Raw genomic sequence first — 23,337 nt, 5'->3', positions numbered from 1 at the left:
TGTGTGAAGGGTTGGAGTGTGAAGGGTAAGGGTGTGCAATGGGTAGGAGTTAATGGAGGTTGGGGATTAGCGTGGATGTAAAACTGATATCATAGTTGGAGTAATATGTTAAGTTTCCATTAAAAATTGTGTCAAAGGTGGGATTTTCAGCAAGGTCAGCTAGTGTGTGTATTAGGGCAGTGTAGATATTGGAAGTGAATCCTGCATCCCTGCATACAGGACAACCTGGGGAACTGACGGTGCAACCTGGCAGTCCTCAGAACGGTGCCAGTCATTTCTCCATGTGGTATCTCTGTATATCGCACGTGTTCGAATCATAAGCTTGAAAGTGCAACTACACAAACCAGACAGTAGTAGGATGATGGTTAGAATTCCAATCATAAATTGACAGAAAACAATTTGTTGTATTCTAACTTAATCATATGCATACCAAAGCCTGATTAACATGTTTACAATATCATACATAAAGTGAGCAATAGAGCTATGCCAAAAAAATGCATATACAGTGCATACATACATTACTTACTTTAAAATATTTTTTGAATGCTTAGATCTAGGTGAAATACTGGAGGCCTTAAAGAGTGCAGACATAGCTCCTTGGCATAAGGGAGGTAGTAGAGCACTAGCTAAAAATTGTATCATCATTTACAGATGACATTAAAATAAGCATGAAAGTCACTATGGTAGAGGACACTGAAAAATTACAGGAAGACATAAGCAGGGTTTTCCAGTGGGCAGTGGAGAACAGCATGACGTTAAATGGTGATAAGAACATAAGAACGAAGGAACACTGCAGAAGGCCTACTGGCCCATGCGAGGCAGGTCCAAGTCTCCTACCGGCTTAAGCCAATGCACCCAACCTAGTCAGGTCAGGTCACATTGACTTAAGGGAGGAACACGGCAACCGACCTGGTAGCACAAGCTATCAGGCCCAACTCACACCCACCCACATCCACTCATGTATTTATCCAACCTATTTTTAAAGCTACACAACGTTCTGGCCTCTATAACTGTACTCGGGAGTTTGTTCCACTCATCCACAACTCTATTACCAAACCAGTACTTTCCTATATCCTTCCTGAATCTGAATTTTTCCAACTTAAAACCATTGCTGCGAGTCCTGTCTAGGCTAGATATTTTCAGCACACTATTTACATCCCCTTTATTTATTCCTGTCTTCCATTTATACACCTCAATCATATCCCCCCAAATTCTACGTCTTTCTAGAGAGTGCAGATTCAGGGCCCTTAGTCTATCCTCATAGGGAATGGAAAAAATGAAGAACTCAAAAGGAACACTATACTGTATACAAAACTCAAGTGGGTCACCAAATAGAATGAAAGAAACACGTAAAAGACCTAGGAATAATCATGCCAGCTGACTTTTCTTTTAAAGACCATAACAAGACAAAGATCACGACAGCCAGGAAGATGACGGGGTGGGTATTGAGAACTTTCAAAACAAGGAAAATAATGCCCATGGTGACACTCTTCAAATCGCTAGTGTTCCCTCATTTAGAATATTGCTCAGTGCTGATGGCCCCGTTCAAAGCAGGAGAAATACAGGGATTGTTTACGGCTCACACTGAGGCAGTAAAGCACCTAAATTACTAGGAATGCCTTCAAGTCTTGAACATGTACTCATTGGAGTGGAGAAGAGATAGATACATGATAATATATACCTGGAAAGTACTCGAGGACCGGGTCCCAAATCTGCACACTGCCATAACAACATACTGGAGTGAGAGATATGGAAGGAAGTGCAAAATAAACCCAGTGAGGAGCAGGGGTGCAGTGGGGATAATAATAGAACACTGTATCAATATCCAGGGCCCCAGACTATTCAACATCTTACCAGAAGATGTCAGAAACATGGCTGGAACAAGTGTAGAAGCCTTCAAGAGGAAACTGGACAAGTATCTTCATTAGGTGCCAGATCAATCAGGCTGTGATGGATATGTGGGGCAGATGGCCAATAGCAGCAACAGCCTGGTTGAAAAAGCTAGCACCAGACGAGCCTAGCCTATGGCCGAGCTCTGGGAGTGGAAAGACTCTCAGAACACATCAGTGGTATGGTATGGTGGTGAATATATTGTAGGAAGTCTGAATAAATGAAGAATGGTTATAATTGAAAACTGGTGTATTTGTGAAATGCCTTAAAGTGAAGCATGGTAAAGCGGAGCCCTCCTGTATGGTATTATACTGTACAGTAGAATCATGGTAAGCCTTAAACCTGTAGGACAGTAATAAATGGCATGGGAATACCAACAAATCATATCTGATAAAGACACACAAGCAGTAACTGGAAACTATTACAAAGCTGCTGTGCAGGCCGCTTAGTTTCCACTTACTGCTTCTTTGTCTTTATCAACTACAAACCTGTAAGAGTTGTATGTATTATAGCAGTTGGGAAATGGGAGATAATCAGGTTTGGTCCAAGGAAGGGGAGGGTGACTGCAGTTCTTTGTATCAGGGACCTTTCACCAGCAACACTAACTTTTTGCAAATTACTAAGGATTAGCAAAATTAAAATTATGAATGTTTAAATTTTACATTTAATAATTAAAAACATGTCTTAGACAAGCAGTAAAGTACAGTATTTATAAAACTATTCAAATTTGTCAAAATATTTAAAAACTATGACGAGTATTTACCTCTCCTGGAGGTTAAAACTGATTAATCGTTTTAGGCTGCACAGGTCTACGACAAAATTGATGCGAATATGTAGCTTCAAAAACTAATTCTGGCTATAGAGTGAATGAACATTTTGATATTCTGTACAATATTGAATACTGTACTATTATTATACGCTATACATATATATTGTATTTATGCTATATATTTATAAAATATCATGAAATATTTTATTCTTAATATTTTTTCCAATTATGACTTTTTATGTAGATGCCATTTGAAACATACACAAGTCTCTTGCTCAGTGTGCATATTGTTTGTCAAAATCACATGCTCACTCAGGTTTAAAACTATGTGATGGATATTTTCTACAGCCAGTAATAAATTATATGTTCAATATAAAAAAAAATAAAATTCATTCTTTCTTAGCAAAATCTCAATATAAATTTAAGTGAAATTAACTATACACATTCTGAAGGCTATGAATTTAAGTTGCAGCTACTGTACCATCATTATTTTTAGAGTATTAAATACCTACTTGTATGCATACAGAATGAACTTAAGCTAATTCCTTTAAGGAAAACAATAAAGAGGTAAAATCAGTGTAAAACAATAAATAGTTAATGCAGAATTAAACAATAAAGAGAAAGATATAGAATACCATTATACAGTATAGTATAGCATTATGCTTAATATACCAACAGTGAAAATAATAAATTAAAAGCACTATTTTTCATAACGTAATAAATACCATGGGTGGTAGAACATTATATTAAATTTTCATAATTACTAATGTCATATTTTATTCAAAATATCTCATTGCAGTCTAGTCATAATCTCAACACTATCGCACGATAAATTAGCAAAAATGTATAAGCAACATTCATCAAATAGCAGGTACAAATAAAGGAGTTTTCAGTACTAATGTTTACGAGTTCCATAAGACATAAATGCCAGAGATGTAATAAAATAATTCATATAAGTGTATGACAATGTGAACACTGTGTATTGCAGTATAACTTAATACAGCATGTCCATTAAAAGCAAAGAATCTTTTTTAACTAGAAATCTGCAAAATGGTATAGAAATCTAGATTTTATTAACTGATTGATAAATTTGTACATTCTGTTCATATTTTTGTACTTAAATATTTTGAGGAGGCTAGTAGGAGCCCTAGAAGCAATCAGTTTCCTTGACCATAAAAAATAACTATTATAAATTTTCTCAAATAACTATAAATTAAACCCTGTCCTTGTTCAAATTAAATTAATAATCACATGTTGTGTTTTGTTAGAGTTCTCTGCCTACTGATGTTTAACTTTTTAGATTTTTTTGCAGGTGTGGATTTATAACAACTATTAACTAGCTAAGTTAACAGCTAGCTACACCAATAGCTACAAATAGAATTTATATACAAGTTTTGTTTCAAAATAATTTCTCACAATATACTGTTATTTAATTTAATAAATAAAGTCAAATCAATTTCACCATGGCAGACATTCAAGGAAACAACATTCTAACACCTTGCAATACAGTCTAACCACAGGACAGACATTATTATTCTCTATTTGAAAACCACTATGCATCACTAGTGGAATCACTTCCTGTATCTTTCTCTGAGGTAGAAGGTGTAGCAACATATGGCGAGTCACTTCCTGTGTCATGCACGGGTGAACTGTCACCCTCTGTACCACTTATTCCTTCCTCGTAGGAATTCTCAATAATAACACTGGCATCAGAGTCGATTATTATTTCTGAGTCGTCTAAAGTTACAATAACTGGATTTTCTTGTGGGTGTACTGGCACACTATCCACATTATCCTCTACTTCATCATCAAAATCAGCCCAAGGATCTTTCACCATATTATGAGAGATAAACTTATCAATCGGAACATCACTTAGTGGACCTCTATCTCTTCCTCGTCTTGAATTATCATTGGAGTTAAACTTCTTCTGATCGCCAAATGATCTATCTTGCATATCACTAAACCTCCTCCCACCTTGATTTGGTCTACATCTGGGAGTGTTTGGGAAATCCTGATTTTGCCCGTAGTTATTTATTCTTCCTGGAGACTGTTGGTATGGATACGCAAACCTAGGACTTCCTGGAGTGGAAAAATGTCTTCCTCCACCTCCACGATTATACCTCCCACGTCCACCACTACTACTCTTGGTACTTTCTTGACTGCTATTACCACCGCCACTTGACGAGAAGGGTATGAAACTGTTCTTCTGCTCGCTGGGGCCTGGATGTGAGGGTGAAACTTGGGTCTTGTACCCCCGGCCACCGTATCTATTAGAACCCGAGGGTGGCCTGGTCATGATGAGGAAGCCTGGGGTAGCTGTGCTCCCAGAGCTCTGATGCCCAGGACTGCTGCTGTACCCACCACTGTGTTGTTGTTGACCTTCACCACTGCCAAACGGGTTGGGAATACGGCTCATGGCTCACTTTGCAAGATATATAGCCTTGCAACCCAAAGTTTTTAAAATTTTGGCAACGCACCAACATGGACATGCGTCTGTTTACGAGGTAGCGTTTGACAATGAGAAAAATAATAAATTAAATATATGTGTTTCCCTTAAAATTGACACACTTTTCTTAATTGATCAAATCATAATAATCTTCATTTTATACAAATTAATTTCTACATAATACCTGCAATGATTAGCTTAATAATATTAACTACGTGAGAACATCCATTGCGAACGCCACATACCATATAAAAATAAATATAAAACATTTATATTTTAAATAAGCTAATGTCAAAGATGGATCTATAAATGAACAGCATATTGAAGTTTGTAATAATAAGATATCAATGTCTGTACCAAGTATATAGAGCCAGCAAGATGCTTTGGCGGAATTTTTGGTTATGGCTGACACTGTCTGGTGTGAAGAATCTCGTCTGTATCACACATCACGCCTCCTGCACCTCCACTATAGTATTATTTAGGTACAGGTACACATACGTACAATTATCATACATAGTGAAAATTACCTAGGATAACCCCAAAAAAAGTGATTTATTTCCATCTGGATCCTTGACCAGCAGCAACTTTGTACTTGGGACACAGCTGTACTGTTATAGCTGTATAGCCCTTGTGGTTTAGCGCTTCTTTTTTATAATAATAATGTACTGTTATAAAAGTAATAATACTACTACTACTACTAATATTTATTTCTACAAATACATAATACATCTTATAGGGACCATAGCTGACATCAGTGACAATTTTTCCCCCAGGATGCGACCCACACCAGTCGACTAACACCCAGGTAACTATTGTACTGATAGGTGTCATGATTATAATTATAAAATTATTGATAGGTGCTTCAAGAGGGACAGCAGATGTCATAAGGAAACGCCCAAATGTTTCCATCTGTACCGGGGATTGAACCACTGACCTCAGTGTGTGAGCTGAGTGTGCTAGGAACCCAGGCCTCTCAAGTGAGCTGCCCTGATGCCGATTAGGGGCTTATGAAGGTGATTTTATTAGGATAACCCAGTAAGGCAGCTGTCTGGTTTATTTCTATTAAGGTCATGCATAGTAACATGTGTAATTACCTAGAATAACCCAAAAATTCAGACAAAGTGACTTATTTCCTCTTTTTCCAGACTGAGACCCACAGTAGTTGCCTAACACCCAGGTACCAGCGTGCTGCTAGGTGAACAAGGGCAACGTACAGAGCATTGCAGGATAATCAATATAAGTAAGTTTAGGTATAATTTTACACAGTTTTGGATGATTACAATTGCCATACAAATTAACAAATGAGTAAATTATCCAGGATAACCCCCCTCCCCCCCAAAAAAATGACTTATTTTTATTAGGGGTCTTGTAATACCTTACGTATAGCAGCCTAATTGTTAGATACAGTAAACCCGTATACCTTCTACATGTACTTTTAGAAATAAATAATAATAATAATAATATTATTATTATTATATTACAAGGACCTCAGTGAAAATAAGATCTTTGACTCGTTTTGGGTTGTCTCGGGTAATTTATACATATGTTACTATTTAAGATAGCTGCAATTACCCAAAATCTATGTAACTGTACTCGGGTGTAATTGTACCTAAATAAATTTACTTAACCTGATTGCCTACATTTTTCCCAGACACTACATGGTCCCTGTGGGCTTCGCACTTCCCCATAAATGTAATACTAATAGTTTGTGCGTAGTACATGTATACTGTATTTAGAGAATTGAAAGTTGCTATCGATAGCCAAGTGAAGCTTGGATTTTACAAGCTGACTGTGCACTCCATTTTTTGTTAGATATTTTATTCCAAATAAACCCTTGATGCTGATGAAAGGCAGTTGATCCAGGGTATTAAGACACCCACCCCTCTCTACGTAATTCCCATTCCTCACCATTCAAGGGGAAATTTGCTGGGAGCTGGTGAAGTGCTTTTTGTCCTAGGAATTGTGTAGATAGCCTGTACTGTCTGCACAGACAGCCTATGCTGTCTGCCAGCTTAGTCCATATTTCGCACCACTGAAGTGCTGCCCTCTGGGCCTGCCCAAGTCTGTGGGATGCTGGGCCCACACTCACTCACTCAGCGGCCAAGCAGCAAGACAGAAGGCCTTACTAGCTCTCCTCTCGTAGGATGGCCCTCCTGGGCCATGGGCACAACACACAAGCCTGTGTACCCACTACGACATTACAAATAAAGTAAGAAGCCTCCGAAGACGTATCATTGAACCCCGCTCTGCAGCAGCATTACCAGTAATCGTGTTAAACAATTGAAGCCATCCTTCTCATCTTTGGACGAAACCAGATTTCCTCCTGTTCCCCACATCCCCTATGACCCTTAACAAGTTTAGCCTTTGGTGAGTAAGACGGGTATGCAACAGTTAGGTATCTACTGATGCGACGTTTTGCCTGTTCATTAGGCTTCATTCGAGGTACAGAGGAAACAACAGTAGTAGTGATGTAGGTATGAGGTGGTCCCTCAGCCTTGATGTGTATTCAGCTCCATATCTTCTTCACACTGATCAAAGCTGTGGAGCTGAATACACACCAGGGGTGAGGGACTGACCACCTGTTACCTGTTGTTATCTACTATAGCAGTAAATAGATTCCTTTGAGTTATTCAGTTGTTGTGGGTCACATCTTGGGAGCACATAAAAAAAATCTCCACTGGAAATAAGTCACTGCTTATTTTTCTTTTATTATCCTGGATTACTAAACTAATCCAAATAGTTTCTTTAAAATGGAGTACTGTTGAATAGGGTATTTTCATTGGGGTCCCCCCATAGGTTAAATTGACATGCTTTCATATATAGTAGAACCTCTGTATCCACTGATTTGATATCCACAGTTTCAGTTATCCATGGTTTACTGTGGCCCAAAATTACATCTTAATTTTGCATAATAATGGCCCCAAAGCACAAAAGTAGAGAAGCTGGCAGTTCTTCAAAGCCTAAGAGAAGCTGTGAAGTGCTTCCCATCAGTAAAGAAGTGATAATTATTCACTTGTGCATAATTTCTCAATTAAACTTTGTAATAGGTATGTATAGGACTTATATATAGGGTTTGCTACTATTCATGATTTCAACATCCTTGGCAGGTCCCTGTGGATACAGGGAGCCTACTGTACATGTACATGTATATGTATATGCATACTCAGAACTATTGTACAAATTTATGATACTGTAGATTTCCTAAATAAAACTTAAAAGTTACCACCATCTCCTAGATACTGTATTATTATATGTACTGTACCGATTTATTGCCAGGCGAACTTAAGGCAGCAGAATAAAATAGCCTTATTCAGGTTAAATACATAATCTTACAATGTTATAAATATATTACATACATGTGTGTCATTTTCAAGGGAGAGGGCCTTGATGAGTTGCCCTCCTTCTCAGGTGAAACTTGATAGATTAATTCCCAGCCATATCCCACCGAGGCAGGGTGGCCCAAAAGGAAAAACGAAAGTTTCTCCTTTTACATTTAGTAATATATACAGGAGAAGGGGTTACTAGCCCCTTGCTCCCGGCATTTTAGTCGCCTCTTACAACACGCATGGCTTACGGAGGAAGAATTCTGTTCCACTTCCCCATGGAGATAAGAGGAAATAAACAAGAACAAGAACTAGAAAGAAAATAGAAGAAAACCCAGAGGGGTATGTATGTATATATATGCTTGTACATGTATGTGTAGTGTGACCCAAGTGTAAGTAGAAGTAGCAAGACGTACCCGAAACCTTGCATGTTCATGAGACAGAAAATTGGACCATTGTGTAAAACAATTACAGGCTTTCGTTTTACACTCACTTGGCAGGACGGTAGTACCTTCCTGGGTGGTTGCTGTCTACCAGCCTACTACCTAGATGTATATATATATCTTTCTTTCAATACACCGGCCGTATCCCACCGAGGCAGGGTGGCCCAAAAGGAAAAACGAAAGTTTCTCCTTTTACATTTAGTAATATATACAGGAGAAGAGGTTACTAGCCCCTTGCTCCCGGCATTTTAGTCGCCTCTTACAACACTCCTGGCTTACGGAGGAAGAATTCTGTTCCACTTCCCCATGGAGGTAAGAGGAAATAAACAAGAACAAGAACTAGAAAGAAAATAAAAGAAAACCCAGAGGGGCGTGTATATGTGCTTGTACATGTATGTGTAGTGTGACCTAAGTGTAAGTAGAAGGAGCAAGACGTACCTGAAATCTTGCCTGTTTATGAGATAGAAAAAAAGGACACCAGCAATCCTATCATCATGTAAAACAATTACTGGCTTCCGTTTTACACTCACTTGGCAGGACGGTAGTACCTCCCTGGGTGGTTGCTGTCTACCAGCCTACTACCTAGATGTATGTATATATATATATATATATATATATATATATATATATGTTTATATATATATATATATATGTTTTTATATATATATATATATATGTTTATATATATATATATATATATATATATATATATATATATATATATATATATATTTTTTTATATATATATATATATATATATTTGTATATATATATATATATATATATATATATATATATATATATATATATATATATATTTTTTTTTTTTTTTCAACAAGTCGGCCGTCTCCCACCGAGGCAGGGTGACCCAAAAAAGAAAGAAAATCCCCAAAAAGAAAATACTTTCATCATCATTCAACACTTTCACCACACTCGCACATTATCACTGTTTTTGCAGAGGTGCTCAGAATACAACAGTTTAGAAGCATACACATATAAAGATACACAACATATCCCTCCAAACTGCCAATATCCCAAACCCCTCCTTTAAAGTGCAGGCATTGTACTTCCCATTTCCAGGACTCAAGTCTGACTATATGAAAATAACCGGTTTCCCTGAATCCCTTCACTAAATATTACCCTGCTCACACTCCAACAGATCGTCAGGTCCCAAGTACCATTCGTCTCCATTCACTCCTATCTAACACGCTCACACACGCTTGCTGGAAGTCCAAGCCCCTTGCCCACAAAACCTCCTTTACCCCCTCCATTGGCCTTTCCTCATTTTTGTTAGATAAATTTAGCAAGCTTATGTCATGTTGCTGAGTTAGTATTAGTACCCATTCAATATTATGTATACCAAGGTAATTTTTTTTCTGATAATCAGAATACAGTACAGTGGATCCCCGGCTTATGATATTATTTCATTCCAGAAGTATGTTCAGGTGCCATTACTGAACGAATTTGTTCCCATGAGGAATATTGTGAATTGATTAGTCCATTTCAGACCCCCAAACATACACGTACAAACGCACTTACATAAATACACTTACATAATTGGTCACATTGGGAGCTGATCATAAAGCGGGGGTCCACTGTATTTAGAAATGATGTGTAAATTTCATTGTAGGGATACGTCTTGTGAAATCAGAGCTCTTAAAGACATTTTCTAGTTGTAAACATTTAATCTTTCTTACAGGTAATAATGGAAATAGTTACTGTGCTAGAAGAGTACTTGTACATCAGAGATTATTTTTAGAACCCTCTGAGGAATGAAGACTAGCACAAGAGAGGAAGCTGTAGCCACCACATTCAGCATTGCTGGCTTCTATGGCAAAGCACAACCAACATATAACAGCAAAATTCGGAATCAGATTTTTCATGTGGCAAAAGCTACTAAGCATATGGAACAGAGGCCTTTGCCCTGTGAATATTACCCTGGAATTCTTGGCCCACCAACCACCTGGAAAATATTTCCTCGCCAGGCAGAAGCAATTAGGTTTGCACAAGTGCAAGGTGAAGGGCTTATGGTGTTCTCCTTTGAAGGTGATGCAGTTGGTGAAAGTGGTAAAAGGAATTATGTTGTCACTCATCCGTCTTTGATGTGGGTTCAACTCTGTGCACGGCATCCAAATCAAAGGTGCACATATGAAGTTATACGAGAACTTTGTGTATGTAAGCTTTATTTTGATCTTGAGTTTTTGGTTGCTATCAATCCTGATAGTAATGGAATTTCCATGACTAATACTTTTATTAATATTATTTGCTATTTTCTATGTAAAGAGTTTAACATTGAGTGCAGCAGAAAAAACGTTTTAGATTTAAGTAGCACTTCCATTCACAAATTTAGTCGTCATTTGATTTTTAATCTTCCAGGTGTTGCTTTTACTAATAATATTCACGTTGGTAATTTTGTTGTGATGATATGTAATAAAATCAGAGACTGGGATAAAGAAGGCAACATGATGGACATACCTCATGTTAAGGTTGATGATGTTAGAAACCTTTTTGTTTTAGATGCTAAGAATAATAAAATTCTTTTTTGTGATGAAGGTGTCTATACTAAAAACAGAAATTTTAGAATATATAAATCTACAAAGCTTGGAAAGAATTCTCCTTTAGTGATTGCCCAAGAAAATGAATATGTACCTAAATATGCTGCTGAAGCTCTAGAGAATGAGCAGCTGTTTCTAGATTCTCTTGTTACCTTAGTGGATAATAACTGTGAAGTTTTGAGCTTTGGGGAACATGAACACAAAGTGACGAGATCAGGAGTAAATACCCATTGCAGTAGAGAGCAATGTGACTCTGAAATTGAAGGCTTCAGTAGCTCACCATACCCAGAAATTGACAGCTACATTCAGGGGGTTGTAGCTCCAGGCTACATCCGGTGTTGGTATTACTTTTCTCAAGGTGAAGTGTTGGTTTATGAAATAGCTCAAAACAGGTTTTGTTATAACATTGGACGTGAGCATAAAAGTAACAGAGTTATGTATGTTGTAAACCTAAAGAATGCTACATATTATCAAAAGTGTCACGACCCAGACTGCAAGGGGTTTAGATCTCGTTTATGGTCATTACCTGAAAGTACAGTTTTCTGGCAATCTATGACAGATGATGAAATAATGAAATGGGTTGAGTGTGTGGATGACAATAGCAGTGAGTGTGACAGATTGCTACTGACAACCACACATCAAGCAGAGATGGAGGATATCTCAGATGAACTGCTTGTGAGTGCTGCAGAAGCTTATGAAATGTGGGATAAGATTGACCAGATATCTAGTTTATCTAGTATTAAAGAATCTCAAGAAAGTTCAAAAAGTAACCTTTCACAAAAAAGTAATCCATGGAATAAACTTTCTCAGATTTCAAAACCTGACAATTCCTATTTTGACAAGTTATCACAGAGGTTTATACCAGACATTCAGTCGTCTCAAAACCATGCCAGTATACCCGAGGTGGAGGACCCCAGCTTATGTGAGATTGACTGGGATGAAGAATTTTCCTAAATAGTACCCCCTGTAGAGGAATATGTTTGAAAAATGATTATGAAGTGTAATTGAAAATAAGCAGAAAAGTGGGGGATGGAGACTTCCTTAACAATACTATTGTTATTTTTGTTTTTAACACACTGGCTGTCTCCCACTGAGGCAGGGTGACCCAAAAAAGAAACACTTTCCCCATCATTCACACTATCATTGCCTTGCCAGAGGTATGTAGATATGACAGTTCAGATGTCCCTCCAAACTAAGTTCTAAACCCTTCCTTAAGAATAGTGCAATAAGTAGATCTATAATTACACATCTGCATGTTAGACATGAAGCATGTCCAAAGTATTAAGATGTTATTTTCTACATAAATTTATTAATGAATTTTGCCATTTTCTTGAATTTGTTACTGTATTATTTTATTAGAGATGCAATTTTTAAGTACAGGTCTTTTATAGTATCTGTGTAATGCAGTACAGTGCATGAGTTACTTTTGAATGTCAAAACTCTTTGCTTCACAGGTTAACAGCGGATTTGGTATAGGAAATTTTTAAAGTAAATTGTTAACTCAATAAAGACAATCCTGTAAACCCTCGATTTAATGATTAGTAGGGAGGAGCAGATAATGGTGATTGTGGCGGATTCAGTAGAGATTGTCTTAACATACATAAGGAGGATTAACAATAGACCCCTAGCTGTCTTCAAGAGGGAGCGGGACAGACACCTAAAGTCAGTACCTAATGAACTGGGCTGTGGTTCGTACATTGGATTGTGTGTGACCAGCAGTAACAGCCTCAGTGATCAGGTCCTTATCCACTACGAGGCCTGGCCATAGACTAAGCCACGGGGGCGTTTACCCCTGAAACACCCTCCAGGTATTTTCCAGGTGTAATGGACAATTCTGTAACCAATAGACTTGGTCCAATTCTTCCAAATCAGTTGATCCAGCAGATTTTGTCCTGTATCTGAAATTTGTTAAACTGAATGTTTGCTGTAACATGTTACTATAATTTTCTAGGAGTATCACATCACAAAGGTAAGCTTCCTGATTTTTTTTTTAACACTTCGGCCGTCTCTTACCGAGGCAGGGTGACCCAAAAAGAAAGAACATACTTTCATCATTCAACACTTTCACCTCACTCATACATAACCACAGTCTTCGCAGAGGTACTCATACAACAGTTGAGAAGTCCCTCCAAACTGCCAATATCCCAACCCCCTCCTTTAAAGTGCAGGCATTGTACTTCCCATTTCCAGGGCTCAAGTCTGGCTAACCAGTTTCCCTGAATCCCTTCACAATATATTACCCTGCTAACACTCCAACAGGTTGTCAGGTCCCAAAAACCATTCGTCTCCATTCACTTCTATCTAACATGCTCATGCATGCTTGCTGGAAGTTCAGGCCCCTCGCCCACAAAACCTCCTTCACCCCCTCCCTCCAGCCTTTTCGAGGACGACCCCTACCCCACCTTCCTTCCCCTCCAGATTTATATGCTCTCCAAGTCATTCTACTTCGATCCATTCTCTCTAAATGACCAAACCACCTCAACAACCCCTCTTCAGCCCTCTTAATACTTTTAGTAACTCCACACCTCCTAATTTCCATACTCCAAATTCTCTGCATAATATTTACACCACACATTGCCCCTAGACAGGACATCACTGCCTCCAGCCACCTCTTTGCTGCAGCATTTACAACCCAAGCTTCACACCCATATAAGAGTGTTGGTAGCACTATGCTTTTGTACATTCCCTTCTTTGCCTCCATGGATAACATATTTTGTTTCCACTGATACCTCAATGTGCCACTCACCTTTTTTCCTTCATCAGTTCTATGGTTAACCTCATCCTTCATAAACCCATCCACTGACAAGTCAACTCCCAAATATGTGAAAACATTTACTCTTCCATACTCCCTCTCTCTAATGTGATATCCAGTTTTTCTTTATCTAACTTGTTTGATACCCTCATCACCTTTTATCTATGTTCACTTTCAACTTTCTACCTTTACACACCCTCCCAAACTCATCCACTAACCTTTGCAACTTTTCTTTAGAATCTCCCATAAGCACAGTATCATCAGCAAAAAAGTTGTAACTGTGTCAACTCCCATTATATATTTGATCCCCATAATTTAATTCCACCCTTTCCCCAACACCCTAGAATTTACGTACTTCTTTTACAACCCCATTATAAATATATTAAACAACCATGGTGACATTACACATCCCTGTCTAAGATCTACTTTTACTGGGAAGTAATCTCACTCTCACCTTCATAAAAACTCTTTACAGCATTTAGTAACTTACTACCTATTCCATACACTTCCTATTTTTTTTTTTTCAACAAGTCGGCCGTCTCCCACCGAGGCAGGGTGACTAATATATATTATATTATATTATATTCTAGATCAATATGTTAGGAATTGTAAAGATTGGTTTTTCAGAAGAATACCAGTTTATGATACTATAATAGCAGGGCAAAAACTTAAGTGCTGGCCAGATTTTGTCTGCTTGTTGATTTTTTGGAAATGTGGGCTTTATTATACCAACTGTGATTATACTTTCCCTGTAGTACTCCTCATTACCCTTACCTACCCTGCCTCTTGCATACTCTTAACCCTCACTGGTCTCTTATATAGCATATTACATGTCTGTCACATCCTGCCCTGCAGTGCTGTATATCCATTGTGGGTCTAGTGCTTAGTTTTGATTGTAATAATAATTTGTAAATACGTAAGGAGGGGGAATGAGGAACAAAGTGCATACATGCCATACATCTAGATTGCCAAATGCACATTATTTTATTTGAATTCCTTTTTCATTTCTATTTACTCCCTCACCTTACTCCCTCCCTTACTCATTTCTCCAAGTATATTCACAGTTCCTAAAATATGTGTACCTGCTTTCTAAAACATATTACCATTGCTGCTTGTAACTCAAGCTGTGAACATATCGTTTCTTTTACGAGGCATTCTTTGGAATTTTTTTCTGCACTTGCATTTTGGTTTGCATTTAGCCCTTTGCTTTATTATTCATATACTGTACTGTATTATGAATGGCATTTTGTGCTTACAAGTTGCAACTGTATATTTTCATATAAATGAAAAAAAGTGTTTATATTTTTCTGGAGAGGTATTTCATTAAACTGGTCTTAATTGTAGTTTTGAAATAAGCCACATGTAAGTATTTATAAAAAACTATTTAATGGGTGAAATTGGAGAGGTTTATCATTGAAAGATAGTTTTCATTTTCAAATGGGTAATTTTTAATTAAAATAGTATAAGACCTTTTAAATGTACAATATAAATTGTTTTATGAACAAGCATGATGCCACATGCAAAATACATGTATTGTGCATTTTTCTGTACATAGACAATTGTATGGATGAGATAATGAATGATTCAATTAACTAATGTAGTTTGCTTACTCACTTAACTACTGGACATAAACAAATGCCCAGTAAAACATACTTAAGTCTGCTGTATTGATGGACTGCCAGACATACCATGAATAAACTAGAGTATACAATACAGTATTACCTGAAAAGAAAATGGGTTAAAAGTACAGCACAGTACAATACGATAGAGTACAGAACAGTAATTTTTCTTACCCTTTTCTGATTTTGTTTTGCTACACCATACTTCTTACACATGCAGACCACTGAAACACCAGCCTCCAGCTTCCTTATTGATTCAGGTTTCTGCTTAACAGTTAAGGTTACATGCTTCTTCTTGGCACCATCACTTGCTTTAGAAACCATTGTTAATAACACTACACAGTAAATACAGTGGACCCCCGGTATTCGATATTAATCTGTTCCTGAGAGCTCATCGAATACCGAAAATATCGAAAACTGAATCAATTTTCCTCATAAGAAATAATGGAAATCAAATTAATCCATGCAAGACACTCAAAAGTATGAAAAAAAAAATTTTACTACATGAGATATTAAGTTTAATGCAATAGAATAATTACAATAACAATAAAATAATTGACACTTACCTTTAATGAAGATCTGGTGATGATTGATGGGATGGGAGGAGGGGAGAGGTGTTAGTGTTTAGAAGGGGAATCCCCTTCCATTAGGACTTGAGGTAGCAAGTCCTTTTCCGGGGTTACTTCCCTTCTTCTTTTAATGCCACTAGGACCAGCTTGAGAGTCACTGGACTTCTGTTGCACAACATAACTGGCAGCCTCACCCTGCCTAATCACACTATGTATGCCACTACGATTCTTAAATCTTTCAAACCAACCTTTGCTGGCCTTAAATTCACTCACATCACCACTAGTTGCAGGCAATTTCTTTACTATGTGCCTAGCAGGCAATTTCTTTACCAATCCACACCAATCGTCATGCAATCTGCACTAAAAACAGCCTTTTGCATTTTCCTGGTCAAAGTAGATAGCTTGAGAGTACTTTGCTATCTCCTGCTATCTGTTTTTCACATACATTTATCCACACCAATAACAGTCTCTCAACATTTTCTAACACTTGCGGTCGCTGTTTCGTAATCACAGTTGCACCTTTTGCAAAAACAGCTTCCTTGATTGCCATTTTCCTGGTCACTATAGTAGAGATGGTTGATTGGGGTTTATTATACAACCTGACCAGCTCCGACACACGCACTCCACTTTCGTACTTTGCAATTATCTCTTTCTTCATTTCGTAAGTCATTAGCGCACGAATTAATTTTATTTCCATTATTTCTTATGGGGAAAATTCATTCACATAACGATTATTTCGCTTTTTTCTCGAAGGGTTGGCACTAGAAGCTTTTTTGGGGCCCATGGTGACTTATTTTGCAGAAAGAAGCACCAAACACAGTGATAATATGGATAATATGGAATGTACCGAATGTATCATTAGATGCGCACACACTGGCTGGCTTGTAAACACTGGCACACATGGGGCAGTTCAGGCCACACGTGGACACGTCTCGTACGAATCGTATCGAATACCGGGTTTTCAATCGAATACCGAGGCAAATTTTTTGCGATATAATGCATCGAATACCGGATTTATCGAATACCGATGCCATCGAATACCGGGGGTCCACTGTGTAAGTAAATTGGAGATGAAATGATGTGTGTGTGCTTGTTGACAAACTGTATGACCCTTGTAAGTTTAGCGCTTAGTTATGATTATAATAATAATAATAATGTTGACAATAACACACTGATGTGGACGGTCACTGGCAGGCCCCATTGCTAAGGATCAGAGTGGACAGGTCCAGGATGAACCTTGGACCATACAAACTTGCACTTAAGTGGAGTCGGTCCATTTTATTGAATGCATGATAGGATCAGATAGCCATGCAATTTAGTGGATGGGCAGGGGATATGTACCTTTACCTTTGACGAGTTTCAAGTCTCACTACTCGTGGAGCCCACCCATGGGCTATGCTTGCCTGGTCAACCAGGCTGTTGCTGCTGTTGGCCTGCTGCCTTACATATTCATCACAGCCTGGTTGATCTTGCACCTGGTTAAGATACTTCTCCAGTTTTCTCTTGAAGACTGCTACACTTGTTCCAGCCGTGCTTCTGATATCTTCTGGTAAGATGTTGAATAGTCTAGGGCGACGAATATTGATACAGTGTTCCCTTATTGTGCCCACCGCACCCCTGCTCCTCACTAGGTTTATTTTGTGCTTCCTCCCACATCTCTCACTCCAGTATATTGCTATGGTAGTGTGCAGATTTGAGACCAGGCCCTCGAGTACTTTCCAGGTATATATTATCATGTATCTCTCGTCCACTCCAGTGAGTACATGTTCAAGAATTTAAGGCGTTCCCAGTAATTTAAATGCTTTATGAGCTCTGTGTGCTGTAAATGATCCCTGCACAGTGGAACCCCGAATATCGGCCGCTGCGTTTATCGGCCGATTCGTATTTAGGTTGGATTTTTGGCCGAAATTTTGCTCCGTATTTCGTCCAATGCCTCATAAATCAGCTGTATTATAAACATCAGCCCACCTCCCGCCAGGACGCCACTGCGTAGGTGAGCCTGTGTCTCTTGGTGAATGAGCATATACTTCGTCCATTCATCCAAACATTTCCTTAAAATCCATTGGTTTTTGTGCTTGTTTATTAAGTGTGACTGTGAAATAAGCCACCAAAGTTCAGAGTGCCAGCACTTTGGTAAAGAAAGTGAGAAACACGATAGAATTTAAGAAAGAAGTTATTGAAAAATATGTGAGTGGTGTTCGAGTGCTAGAACTTGCCAGGATGTATGAGAAATTCAAATCAACAATCACTTCTATCCTGGCAAAGAAAGAACAAATCAAGGAAGCTGATGTGGCAAAAGGGGTAGCAGGGAAACAGGGAGTGTGGAAGGGAGGCAGGGAGTGTAGCAGGCAGGGAGTGTAGCAGGGAAACAAGGAGTGTGGATAGAAGGCAGGGAGTGTAGCAGCCAGGGAGGAAAGTAGCCCCAGAGAGGGCTTTTGATACCTGAAGTCCTTATGGAGGGGGATTCCCCTTTCAAATAATAATTAGTCCTCCCTCTCTCCTCCTCCCTGTCTTCCATAAGCCAACAAGAATCTTCAGTAAAGGTATGTAATAGTGATTTAAATGTTCATTTATTTTTTTACTTGGTTCTCATTGTTTTGTGTATGTAAAACTATAATTAATCTTTAAAAAATGTATTTTTTGTTAATATTTTTGGATGTCTGGAACGGATTAATTGTATTTACATTAATTCTTATGGGAAATATTGCTCGACTTTAGGCTGACCTTCTGGAGTGGATTACGGCCGCTATTCGGGGTTCCACTGTACTGTATGTCCTTTGTCCTTTTTCACTCCACTTATGCAGAGTTCTTACACTCCTACCTATTTATCCACTCCTGACATGTTTCTTGGCATCATGCTTCTATTCTGAACTCAACCCATAGAGGGAGGCTCTGTGATGCTGGTGAGGGCTATTGGACATCCTCCCCTTCCTTGGACTGAACCTAAATGCCTCTCATTCTCCAGGTGCTACAAAGCCTCCAAGGGTTTAGTGCTTTCCCCCTAAAAAAAAAATAGCTAATGGATGATGAACCTTTATTTTAAGTTAGTCTGCAATAATAATCATAATATTTATACGTTTTATTTCACGTATCTGACGTTATACATAAGTGATTGCTTAGTGAAAGAACACAATAAGGCACATTTATCTCTAAGTACTGAAGTAAAAGATAATTGTGAGTCACTATTTAACAAGGCTAAAGAGTTGGTTTTATTGTGATATATCACATGGTTTTTATCAGCTGGAAGAGGACATGTGATATGACCTCTTCTAGTTGAAGAGTCCACGTGAAATAACATATTGGTTTTTTGTCTTTGTTAAAAAGTGGTTGTCTATCACTTATTTTCACATCAATGTGAAACATTTAGATTACTGCTTCAGCCTGTAGCTTGCTAGTAATGAGTTGCAATAGATATGAGCTCAACATTTTCACCATCACCATGACTTAAATATAGAAGCTCTTAACATTACCAAGCACCCCAAGACTCGCATTATTAAATCTAGAAACTCTTAATACTAGACACCAAAAAGATTCCCAATCTCCCAAATTATGACATTCTACTGGACTTGAAACACCATATCTAAATGAACTTGCAGAAAGTTCTGCCTTTGATGCACTCACTCTGACTTGAAACTAATTTATTGCACTAAATGTGATTTTGGTTTTCTTCTTGCTCCCTCCCCTACCCCTACTAACCCTTGCTTTCATGCACTTCTGCCCTTCACTTCATCACCTTTGCACATTGCAGCACTGTATGGCCCTTTTGAGTTTAGTGCTTGATTTTATTACATTGTATTATCTACTGTACTGCATTTAATTTTGTCAGATCATATATTTATAACCAGTCATGAGATGTGCCTACTGCATTACAGCATAGTGAAACCCAATACAGAATGGCAGGCGTTATTTCTTTGATGCAAAACCTTGGTCCCATATGCTTAACCTTGTATGCAATTGCAACCATTCTGCTTTAAGCTTAACTATACTATACTGTCATACTATACTATAATACTATGACTGTCACCAAAACACAGACAAGTACATATTTTCCTACTCTAAGTCAGTTAATAAAGTATGTATAGTAAAATCTGGCAATCACAATTATTATTTTCTTTAGATAAGTCAATATTCATTTATTAGCCAAATGGACCTTTCCCATAAATTATTTACTGGTAAATTCGGATACAATTTATATAATACTAGAGACAATATGTCTTGTAAGACTGATTTTTATTGGTCTCCTCTCTGCTCATTACAAATAATTTGTACACAGTTAAAGCTTTGATGCTGCTGCTTTATCTAATATCCAGATAAGTTCTCCTCTGACAGGCTTTACCATACCAGAAGGCAAAGCTTCACCATCTCCAAGGATGCGCTGGGGAGAAAAATATACGAATTAGTACCATGGAAATTAAATTTTCCACCTACACTACTGGTTATTGCTCAGGCCATATTCATGGAGTAGTAGGTACATGACCCTTGTCAGTTTAGCACTTTATTTGATTATAATAATTATGAAGGAGTATATATAATATACTTTTCATGTTTAAAAAAAACTTTCTGTAAGATAAAATTAGTAACCTGTCTCTTGAGAGTCTAACACAAAACAGATTCCTCAATCATTCATACCCTGTCTGATATCTTGCTTATCTTCTATGTATAGGTATACTTGCTCTCCCTCTAGTATCGACTCTTAGACAGTAAAAGTTCCCAGCACCATTTAGTGTAATTCTCCATGGTGAGGTTTTATTCAAGCAAAAACAGATAACCAAATGAGGCTGTGATCCTGTACAGTGAGTTTATTTCAATCAAGAAAGTGCTAAACCATAGGGGTCATGTAGCTTCTGGGGAATGGGAAGTACTGAGATTTGATTCAAGAGAGAGAGAGTCTAGTTTCTTGGATCAAAACCCCCTCCCCTTTGATGGGTTTTGAGAGTTTTCCTACTGCAGCACAGCACTAGGCCAAACGTGGCTAGTTCTTACCTGGTCAACCAGACTGTTGCTGCTGCCAGCCTGCTGGCCCTTGAGGAAAAAATATTAGATTTATTTTTAATCATTGGGAAACACTAAACCTGTAGGGGTCATATACCTTGGGAATGGGAGGTATTCACATCTGATCCAAGGACAGATTGGGGCCAGTTCCCTGGATCAAGGTAAAGATGTCAAACTTTGTGTAAAAGTGGTTAATGAATCTCGTACTGTTATTATTATTATAATCAAAAAGAAGCGCTAAGCCACAAGGGCTATACAGCGCTGCATGGTAGGGAAGGAAGCGAGGGTATTGGATGGCAGAAGGGAGGAGGGATGATCAGTAGGTTACAGAAAACCGTGGGGGCAGGGGATAGTACGGGGGTAGAGGGTAGCAAGAGATTGAAGTAGAAAGGGCTGAAGGTATCAGAATTTGTCAAGTAAGTCAGTTGTTGTCAAAAAATCAATGCGAGAGTCTGGATGAAAGGTGGGTCCATCAGCGAGAAGGGAAGGTAAAGAGAGCAGCGGAGCGAAGACGACAATGGAGGTAAATTCTGCGTGCTCGTTGATAAAGTGGGCAGTCCAACAGAATGTGGCTGACTGATAATGGAGCTTGGCAATTCTCAGAGAGAGGAGCAGGGCACCTCTCCATGAGATATCCATGAGTAAGATGAGTATGGCCAATGCGAAGACGGGAGAAAGTAGTCTCCCAACCTCGACACTGGTGATAAGAAGACGGCCAGTAACCTATACTCGGTTTAATAGATTGAAGTTTGTTGCTGAGCATAGCAGACCAACGTTGTTGCCAACGAGTGTGAAGGTGGGAAGATATTGCAACAAAATAGTCCGTAAATGGAATACCTCTATATGAAACTGGTAGGTCATGTACTGCTGACCGCGCAGCAGTATCTGCCTGTTCATTGCCCTGTACGTCAACATGACCAGGGGCCCAACAAAAAACAATATCTTTACGTTTGGTAAAGATGCGGCATAGCCAAAGTTGGATACGGAGGACTATGGGGTGAGGTGTATCAAATTTCTGTAAAGCACTAAGGGAGTCTGAGACAACCACAAATGATGACACAGGCATAGATGCAATATGGATAAGTACTGTAAGGATGGCATACAATTCAGCAGTAAAAATACTAGCCGAAGATAGTAAATGCCCTCGTACGACGCTGTCCGGAAACACTGCTGCGAATCCTACGCCGTCAGAAGACTTAGAGCCATCTGTGTACACAGCAATGGCATGAGAATGAGAGTGAAAGTGGTCAAGAAAAAGAGAGCGGGAAGCAACCGTAGACAGTTGGGCTTTCGAGCAAGGGAGAGAGAAAGAACAGACTCGAACAGCTGGAACTTCCCAGGGGGTAGGGAAAAGTGAGATGCTACATGTACATAGAAAGGTGGTAATTGAAGAGAAGACAAGAGCGAATGAAGGCGAAGAGAGAAGGGACGGAGTAAACAGGGGCGGTGAACAAATAAAGAATGTCTACTAATATCAGTGACCATTCTATAAATGGAAGGATTGCGGAGATCATGAGAGCGTACATAGTAGCGAAGGCAATGGACATCACGGCGATCGGATAAGGAGGGAACGTTCGCTTCTGCATAGAGGCTCTTGACGGGAAGAGCGAAAAGCACCAAGGCATAAACGTAATCCTTGGTGATGAATGGGGTTAAGGCTAGAGAGAGTAGCAGGAGATGCCGCTGAATAGATCTGGTCACCATAATCAAGTTTCGATAAAATGAGGGTGGAATGTAGGCGAAGGAGGGTTCGACGATCAGCTCCCCATGAAAGATGAGGAAGGGTTTTAAGAAGGTTCAGCCGGCTGTGACAGGTTGCCTTCAGAGAGGTAATGTGAGGTTTCCAGGATAACCTACAGTCAAAGAGGAGGCCCAGAAACTTGACTGTATCACGTTCAGGGATACGGGAGCCATAGAGGTACAAAGGATGATCAGAGACGACAGAGCGTCTAGTGAAAGTAATTTGGTGGGTTTTAGTG

General features: G+C 38.7%; 3 protein-coding genes across 7 annotated transcripts in view; 1 reads left to right on the top strand and 2 right to left on the bottom strand.

Annotated features, from left to right (window-relative positions):
• Window positions 1–2,538: 2,538 nt before the first annotated feature.
• LOC128700203 (filaggrin-2-like) lies at window positions 2,539–5,172 on the bottom strand. Its single transcript, XM_053793258.2, has one exon. It carries the CDS (start codon window positions 5,073–5,075, stop codon window positions 4,212–4,214), a length of 864 nt encoding a protein of 287 aa, XP_053649233.2. The 5' UTR covers window positions 5,076–5,172; the 3' UTR covers window positions 2,539–4,211.
• A 245-nt stretch (window positions 5,173–5,417) lies between these two features.
• LOC128700204 (DNA-directed primase/polymerase protein) lies at window positions 5,418–15,774 on the top strand. Of its 4 annotated transcripts, XM_070100742.1 has the most exons (5): window positions 5,418–5,587; window positions 5,963–6,118; window positions 6,251–6,289; window positions 6,322–6,345; window positions 10,571–15,774. In XM_070100742.1, exon 5 carries the CDS (start codon window positions 10,644–10,646, stop codon window positions 12,378–12,380), a length of 1,737 nt encoding a protein of 578 aa, XP_069956843.1. In that variant the 5' UTR covers window positions 5,418–5,587; window positions 5,963–6,118; window positions 6,251–6,289; window positions 6,322–6,345; window positions 10,571–10,643; the 3' UTR covers window positions 12,381–15,774. The 4 variants fall into 4 exon arrangements, with proteins under 4 accessions (XP_069956843.1, XP_053649234.2, XP_053649235.2 ...); XM_053793259.2 differs by having other exon boundaries at window positions 6,251–6,345; XM_053793260.2 differs by lacking the exon at window positions 5,963–6,118 and having other exon boundaries at window positions 6,251–6,345.
• Window positions 15,775–19,433: 3,659 nt separating this feature from the next.
• The window catches only part of Pgls (6-phosphogluconolactonase), a 28,310-nt gene continuing 24,406 nt past the window's right edge, over window positions 19,434–23,337 (bottom strand). The window contains exons 5-6 of one of the 2 annotated variants that reach the window (XM_070100741.1): window positions 21,350–21,388; window positions 19,434–20,741 (exon numbers count right to left, since the gene is read on the bottom strand). In XM_070100741.1, the coding sequence (XP_069956842.1) occupies window positions 20,640–20,741; window positions 21,350–21,388 (141 nt within the window). In that variant the 3' untranslated portion in view covers window positions 19,434–20,639. The remainder of the gene's footprint in view (window positions 20,742–21,349; window positions 21,389–23,337) is intronic. The other variant, XM_053793262.2, reaches the window with a different exon arrangement.

The sequence above is a fragment of the Cherax quadricarinatus genome, chromosome 74 (assembly GCF_038502225.1).
Source record: "Cherax quadricarinatus isolate ZL_2023a chromosome 74, ASM3850222v1, whole genome shotgun sequence".
In the NCBI taxonomy this organism is placed as follows: domain Eukaryota; kingdom Metazoa; phylum Arthropoda; class Malacostraca; order Decapoda; family Parastacidae; genus Cherax; species Cherax quadricarinatus.
This window is presented reverse-complemented; position numbering and strand designations above follow the sequence as displayed.

Coding starts and splice junctions, on each gene's coding strand:
- LOC128700203 (XM_053793258.2), bottom strand. CDS start 5,075: ATGAGCCGTATTCCCAACCCGTTTGGCAGTGGTGAAGGTCAACAACAA.
- LOC128700204 (XM_053793261.2), top strand. CDS start 10,644: ATGAAGACTAGCACAAGAGAGGAAGCTGTAGCCACCACATTCAGCATT.